The sequence below is a fragment of the Trichechus manatus genome, unplaced genomic scaffold, assembly GCF_000243295.1.
Source record: "Trichechus manatus latirostris isolate Lorelei unplaced genomic scaffold, TriManLat1.0 scaffold00001, whole genome shotgun sequence".
Lineage (NCBI taxonomy): Eukaryota > Metazoa > Chordata > Mammalia > Sirenia > Trichechidae > Trichechus > Trichechus manatus.
In genome coordinates this window covers 27,611,248-27,618,579 of record NW_004443937.1, presented here as the reverse complement: position 1 = coordinate 27,618,579, position 7,332 = coordinate 27,611,248, and the positions used below count along the sequence as shown (strand labels likewise).

Below are 7,332 nucleotides of genomic sequence, written 5' to 3'. Positions count from 1 at the left end.
AGGTTGATCTGAATATTGTCAGGGCCCAGCTGTGCAGAACTGATCTTTGCTTTTTCTCAAATGTCCCAAGGGCCAAACTTGTGGGGCCGGGGTTGCTCTTGGAGACGGGAATCCTCTGACCTCTTGCGCACCCCTCCGCGTGGACGTGTGTGTTTATTACGTGGAGTCCCTGCCACTTACTGCCTTATGACCTAGGACTGATGCTGTGGGGTGCTGGCAGCAGAGGTCGTGTTTACAGAGCAGGGCTTCCCTTCCTCCCTCAGGGAGGGGCTCAGGCCTCTATTCAGACATTCCTGCAGAGGGTGGGTGGAGGGCACCATTTGCCTACCTCTGCCCCGGCTGTGAGCAGAAGTTGTCTGTGGTGCCATTTCATTCCCTAACACTGACCCCTGCTAGAATTCATTCTGGTGGGTAGGGTGGGAAGGAGAGCAAAGGGAGCAGAAACAAGGCATCTCAAGACTCAGAATGTAGGTGCTACCGCCTCCCACGTTTACAGGAACCTCCCTGGTGCCCGGGTACCTGGGGCTGGCGGAAGTGACTCAGTTCCACCCCTCCTTTCTTCCCTTAAAAAAGTGAAAATGACTGTTAGGACCTTGTTCACAAAACTCTCACCTTTGTTACTTTGATGTCCAGAATTGGGGACTTTTAAATTTTGTTACTTGTTTACAGATCAAGATTTAAAATTTTTTTTACTTTGTTTACAACTTGAAACTTTGAACTTTTACACTTTGTTTACGGTTGAGAATTTCTTTTCCTTTGTTTACAAATGAAAAGTAGGGTAAGTGGGAGAGGGACTTGGAGGAGCCACCTGTGAGGACCCTGGACCTGGCCATCTCCAGGGGGCTTCTAACCCCCAGTTCCCTCAGGCCAGCCCTGAGTCCCCCATCAAAACAGCAGACCCCGGAAGACCTGGAGAGTGGGTGTTCTCTTACCACTGGAAACGGTGGTGCAGGGTTGGGGAGTGGTCTTTGCAGACCGCCCCACCCAACTCTTGGAAGGCAGTTTCCAAGGAGATTAGAAGTTCTACTTCCCTGACTGGTGCCAAATCCCGCCAGCCATGAACCCCGGATCTCTACCTAGAATGACCCCAGCCCTTGAAGGGCTGAGGGACCTGCTGGGGCCTGGAGTGTTTTCGCTATGTCCTAGGTTCTGTAGATGCCCCTCTCTGGGGGTCTCCCCCCTCTCCAGCTGAGCGGCCTCCTTCCCCCGTCTGTGTAAATTGTTCCGTGAAGCCGCGCTCTGTTTTGGGAATAAACTTCTATAGAAAATGGTTGCTGCCTCTTTCTGTTTGGGGGATTACAGGGAGTGGCAGTGAATGATTCAGACCAGATTGACCTTTAGGAGGACTCTTAGGCTCCTCCCGCCCCCAATATCGACTTATTTTTAGCCCATTTCATCAGAGATTTCTGGATTTCCATCTCTTTGACTCTGAATTCTGGCCCCTTGCCTTGTGATTAAGAAGTGTGAGCACAGGTGCTGAGAGTAGGGTGCCAAGGGAAATCCCCTGCTTGATCAAGGCAGTGGCATGAGGACTTCCTGAGCCTCAGGGCCTGAAGCCCCCTGGCCAGGGGTCAAACCACCTGTAGAACTGGCCTTGCAGCGCCCTGACAACACTGCTCCCTACATCCCTTCTGACTAGGAGCTGGCTGGCTCATCGCTGAGGCCCAGGATGTTTCCTTTGGCGTGAGGCCCCAGCTGAGCTTGGTGTGGGAAGGGGGACATCACAGCCGCATTTCTGGCCTGGGTGGCCAAGAGTCGGAGGGAAGCCTTGGTGATCATCAGCGGGCGATCTCAAAGACTTGCCTCGTTCAGAGGGAAAGCCTGGGGGTAGCGCCCTCAGCTAGAGGCATGAGAGGCCCCCAGGGATCCAGGTCCCCTCCAGAAAGCTAAGACTCCGGTCACCAGCTGTGTCCCCAGGCCTCCTGCCCACATGAGGGTTTTCACTTCTCATCCCACAGCGACCCTTCTCCATGGGGCGCGGCTACTACGTTCAGCTAGAGGCCTCGTCAGCTCTGCAGTCCCACCGGGCTCCGCGAGTCACCGGGGGAATAAGAACCAAGACGCGGGGAGAAAGGGGTTAACTCGCGTAGAAAGCCTCACGTGGATGCGCCCCCAGCACGCTGATTGGCCCAAGCCTTCCCCGTCCTGTCCGGTGATTGGCTGCCGGGAGCGCGCCGCTGGCCTCGCCGGCTTCCCATCTGTAGCTGCCTCTGGCCGGAGCGGAAGAACCGGCAGCTGCTGGGCCGCTAGCCAGCCATGGGGTTATCAGAAGCGTCGGGGTGAGTGCGAGCACGGCCCCGGTCTCGCGTGTCCGCGTTTGCGTGCGTGTACGCAAGGCGCTGACCTGCCCGTGACCCCCGCGCGGGCCCCCGGCCTGGGTCAGCTCAGACGGAGATCACCAAGTCCGGACCAGGGATTTGCCGCCTGCGGGGCCTCGGTTTACCGTTTTGCCGATTTTCTCCAGGCGGCTGCCCCTCCGCGGCGAGGGATGGAGCGGGAGCCGGCCGGACCCCAGCCTCTGTGGGCTGTGCGGAAAACCGCTCGAGCGCCTCGCGAGGGCCGGCCGGGGACCGCAGGGAAGCGGCTGCGTATGGAGACGCCCCGGCCCCGGAGGCGCTCCGGCTGGGGTGCGATGGGGGCGGGCGATCCCTGCTAGAAGTCCCAGGCAGGGGCCGGAGTTCAACTAGCGGCACTACTGACACCGGACTGAGCGTGCCAGCCCTTTGGGTCCCTTTGGCCTCTTAGGAGGGGCCAGGGACCTAGGCTCCTCCCTCCCAGCCCAGGTTCTGCGGTGGGGGGAGGGAGCACTTTAAGAAGACCTGAGTGACTCACGGAGGAGGGGCGAGGGGGCTCAAAGATCTCCAGAGACATCGGTGCCAGGAGTCTCTAAGGATCTTTGCATTCGCTCCACTCCCTCTTCCAAACGGGACGTTCAGGTTAGAGTCCTTTCCCAGGTGAGTTCCTGCCCCTGAGGTGGGAGCCTCCCCCCAAGAAAGAGCTTCCCCCCAGGTCAGAACTTGCCTGGCAATTGAAAGCTTCCCCAGCAGGTGAGAACTTCCCCCAGGTAAAATCACTCACCCTGCTATCTCCTATCCCCAGATGAGAGAGTTTCCCCCTAGGCAAGAGATTCCCCCTAGATGAGAGATTTCCCCCAAATCAGAACTTTCCTGGCAGGTGAAAGATTTCCAGTCTGGTGAGAGCTTCCTTCCCCAGGTAGATCCCCCTATTGAAATCTCCTCTTCCCAGGTGGGAGCCTCACCCTCCAGGTGAGAGCCTCCCCCAGGTAAGATTCCCCTCCCCACCAGATCTCCTGTTCCCCAGTGAGATCTTTCCCCTACTTCACGGGAGCCTCCTCCTCCAGGTGGAAGCCTCCCGATTAGGCAGGAGCCTTGGGAGTAGATGAGAGCTTCCCCTCAGGTGAGATCCCCTCCCCTTTCAGGTGGGAGCCTCTCCCTCCAGATGAGAGCCTCCCCTTCAACGTGAGATTCCTCCCCCTTCTCAGAGCTCCCTGAAGGTGAGAGCCATCCCTTGGCTTTCCCACACTAGGCCTGAGCTTGTATACTAACCTAGACTCCAACGTTTTCCTTCCCTTAGAGAAGAGGGTCTCATGGAGGCCTGAGACTTGGAGAGAGGGTTGCCCGAAGAACTGCACCTAGGACTTGCTGGATCCTTTTCTCTGGGTGTGCTCTCAGCCAGCTAGCACTGGGCTCTTGGGGCAGCTGGATAAAGACTCAGAGACCGGCCAGGGATTGGCTGGGGGAAGGAAATGGGCTGGAAGAGGCAGTCAGCCAGGGGTCTGGGCTGATAGAGCACTCAGGGCTGGGCAGCCACACCTGGGTTGGAAGTGCAGCTTGTGCTCATCTTGCTGTCTCCTCATGGGAGACTTTGGCCCAGCAAGAGACTTCCACCAGCCAAAGTCCAGGGACTGCTCTTGCTTGGGTATGGGCACGGGGCCCACAGAGTGCAAGTGAGGCCAGGACCTCTTTGTACCTCAGGGCCGGGAAAAGTCAGATGGGCCCTTCCATGGTCCCAGGTGGAGGGGTGCAGGGAGGCTGGGCCAGGGGTCCCCTCATAGTGTTTCTCGTCTCGCCACCCCCTAGACCGAGGGACACACAGGCACTGCTGTCTGCAACGCAGGCAATGGAGCTGCCGAGACGAGACTACCATGTGGAGCGGCCGCTGCTGAACCAGGAGCAGCTGGAGGAGCTGGGGCACCGGGGCTCAGTGCCTCCGACCCACCAGTGGCGGAGCTGGTTTCAGTAAGGCCAAGGATGGGGGCTAGGGGCTCTGGCATTGTCAGCTAGCTCCTGTTCCTGATGCTTACCCCTCATGTCCCCAGGTGCTCCCAAGCTCGGGCCCGCGCCGTACTGTTCCAATACCTCCCAATTTTGGCCTGGCTACCCCGATACCGTGTGCGTGACTGGCTCCTGGGTGACCTGCTATCTGGCCTGAGTGTGGCCATCATGCAGTTACCACAGGGTGAGCCACCCCTGACCTGAAGGCTTTAACCCTTGACCCTTGGGTGGTGAACCCAACCCTTCAAGGCCCAGGTCTGGAAGCCCTGTAGTCTGTGACCCCCTAACCCTGGAGTCCAGACCTCTTCCTCTGGAACTACGGCCCCTGACCCAGGGCTGGGATCCCCCAACCCTTCAAGGCCTGGCCTCCAGGCCTACATTGCTGCCATTTCACCCCAGGCCTGGCCTATGCCCTCCTGGCTGGACTGCCTCCTGTGTTCGGCCTCTACAGCTCCTTCTACCCAGTCTTCATCTACTTCCTGTTCGGCACTTCCCGGCACATCTCTGTGGGTGAGTGGAGCAGGCCGGGCCCTGTAGGAGGGTGCCCACATCCACCATGGAAGACAGGGTGAAGTAGGGCTGAGCAGGGCAGGGAATCTAGGGGAAGACGGCGGCATTGGTGCTGGGTGGCTAGGAGGTTAGCCCAAGGGTCATCCCCAGGCAGGACTGGGCCACTGACCATGGGACCACAGATTCAGGCTACCTCGAGGCCCTGGCTCCAGGAAGATGTGGGTGGGTGGGGCAGCTCTAGGGGCCAGGACCCTGGCAAAGGCCTGACCAACATGAGGCAGGTCATGTCTCCTTCCTCATTCTACCCTTCACGAGAGGAGCGGTCCTGGGGCGAGTGGATACAAGTGGGTCATTGGGCACTGCCCCCTGTGTTTGGTACCAACATTCCTAGCCATCCTCAAGGGCCTTTGAGTTCAAGGTCCGCTCCTGACCCTGGCTGTAGCTGACTACCAGAACTCCCTCTGTTGGCACAGCCATAGTCTGAGGGTATTGTTCCCAGAACTGGATGTCTCCTGGCCTCTCCCTTAAGACCAAGGCTCCAGGGCAGGGCAGTGTCTCCTCCCCTTCAGAGCTGCTCTGCCCTGTTCCTGCAGGGACCTTTGCTGTCATGTCTGTGATGGTGGGCAGTGTGACAGAATCCTTGGCCCCAGATGAGGCCTTCTTTCAGGACTCAAACACCACAGTCAACGAGGCGGCCAGAGACGCTGCCCGAGTGCAGCTGGCCTCCACACTCAGTGTCCTAGTCGGCCTCTTCCAGGTGCGGGGCAGTCAGGAGTGAGTGAACCCCAGTGGTCCCCCCACTCCCTCTGTGCCCGCCTCCCACCAGTTCCTTTGGGTGTCTGACCATCACTCTTGTTCACTCATCCCCCTCTGATCCCATCTGCCCTGGGCTGTACTCCAGCCACCCTCAGCATCCCCCACCCCCGAATGTCGCTTGCTTCCCACAGGTGGGGCTGGGCCTGGTCCACTTCGGCTTTGTGGTCACCTACCTGTCAGAACCTCTGGTACGTGGCTATACCACGGCTGCGTCTGTGCAGGTCTTTATATCGCAGCTCAAGTATGTGTTTGGCCTTCAGCTGAGCAGCCGCTCTGGGCCACTGTCCCTCATCTATGTGAGTAAGGGTGGGAGGCGGGACAGGTGGGTGTGCCCACAACCTTGAGTGCTGGCTGTGACCCCTGCCTCTCCACCAGACAGTACTGGAGGTCTGCTGGAAGCTGCCCCAGAGTGTGGTTGGCACCGTCATCACTGCGGTTGTGGCGGCTGTGGTACTTGTGGCGTTGAAGCTGTTGAATGACAAGCTGCGGCGGTACCTGCCCCTACCACTGCCTGGGGAACTGCTCACGGTTAGGGGGCCAGGGCGCAGTGGCCGGGAGAAGGGCAAGTGAGGGTATATCCCTGCCATGTAGCAGCCCTCAGGTATTTGAGGGCCAGCTGGGGTGGGCCCTGCCAGTGCTCCTGGGGGTTAAGGGGCACCCCAGCAGAAAGCCCCCATGTTAGTATCTCCCTCTGCTCCATGACAGCATTTCCCCCTCCCCCAAAATAATCATGTCTGTCTCTCACCCTATTGACGACTTCTCCCCAATCCTCTGAAGATTTTTCTCCAGCGTCTCCCTCCTCACCCCCAGAGTGGTTTATCCATCGCCCTGCAGATGGATGATACCAGCACCTCCCTCCCTTGACTCTGCTGTCTCCCCCCAGCTCATAGGAGCCACAGGCATCTCTTATGGTGTGGACCTGAAGCAGAGATTTGGGGTGGATGTTGTGGGCGTCATCCCTACAGGGTGAGCTCTGGTCCCCTGTCAGGTCAGGGAGGGTTAGATGGCCAAGGCCAGGGCCGTCCTTTGGCCTCACAGATGCCTCCCACAGATTGGTGCCCCCAGTGGCTCCCAGCCTTGAGCTGTTCGCAAAGCTTGTGGGAAATGCCTTCGCCATTGCTGTGGTTGGGTTCGCCATTGCCATCTCGCTGGGGAAGATCTTCGCCCTGAGGCATGGCTACCGGGTGGACAGCAGCCAGGTCTGGGGAGTACAAGATATGGAGGGGACAGCCAGGGACTGGGGGAATGGAGGGTCAGGTGGGACACAGGTGTGCCAGGGCCGTGTGGGGGACACATGGGGATAGCAGCCAAGTCTTTGGGTGCCATTGACTGGGGATGGGGGTTGGGGATGCGTAGGCTGAGACAAAGTGGGACAATGACCAGGCACTGCTAGGGAAGTGTCCTCACACCTGCACCCCTCCCCTCAGGAGCTGGTGGCCCTTGGGCTCAGTAACCTCATCGGGGGCATCTTCCAGTGTTTCCCCATCAGCTGCTCCATGTCTCGGACTCTGGTACAGGAGACCACTGGGGGAAACACGCAGGTGGGTGTGGGTGTGCGTCTGCATCTGTGCACCCACACAGTGCTTTGCCAGGGTCATCTCCTCTTTGTCCACCCCCTCATCCCCCTGCCCCTCACTCACCCCTGCGTACCTCCTGCTCACCCCTACTTACCCGCACTCACTGACTCACACCCACTCCTACTCACCCCCAC

General features: G+C 59.0%; 1 protein-coding gene across 1 annotated transcript in view; it reads left to right on the top strand.

Annotated features, from left to right (window-relative positions):
- The first annotated feature begins 2,216 nt into the window (after positions 1-2,216).
- Positions 2,217-7,332, top strand: part of SLC26A6 (solute carrier family 26 member 6) — a 10,231-nt gene continuing 5,115 nt past the window's right edge. The window contains exons 1-10 of the mRNA XM_004368723.2: positions 2,217-2,279; positions 4,101-4,259; positions 4,340-4,479; positions 4,695-4,805; positions 5,399-5,562; positions 5,753-5,917; positions 5,997-6,149; positions 6,505-6,587; positions 6,673-6,820; positions 7,049-7,162. Coding sequence (XP_004368780.1) covers positions 2,257-2,279; positions 4,101-4,259; positions 4,340-4,479; positions 4,695-4,805; positions 5,399-5,562; positions 5,753-5,917; positions 5,997-6,149; positions 6,505-6,587; positions 6,673-6,820; positions 7,049-7,162 — 1,260 coding nt within the window. The 5' untranslated portion in view covers positions 2,217-2,256. The remainder of the gene's footprint in view (positions 2,280-4,100; positions 4,260-4,339; positions 4,480-4,694; positions 4,806-5,398; positions 5,563-5,752; positions 5,918-5,996; positions 6,150-6,504; positions 6,588-6,672; positions 6,821-7,048; positions 7,163-7,332) is intronic.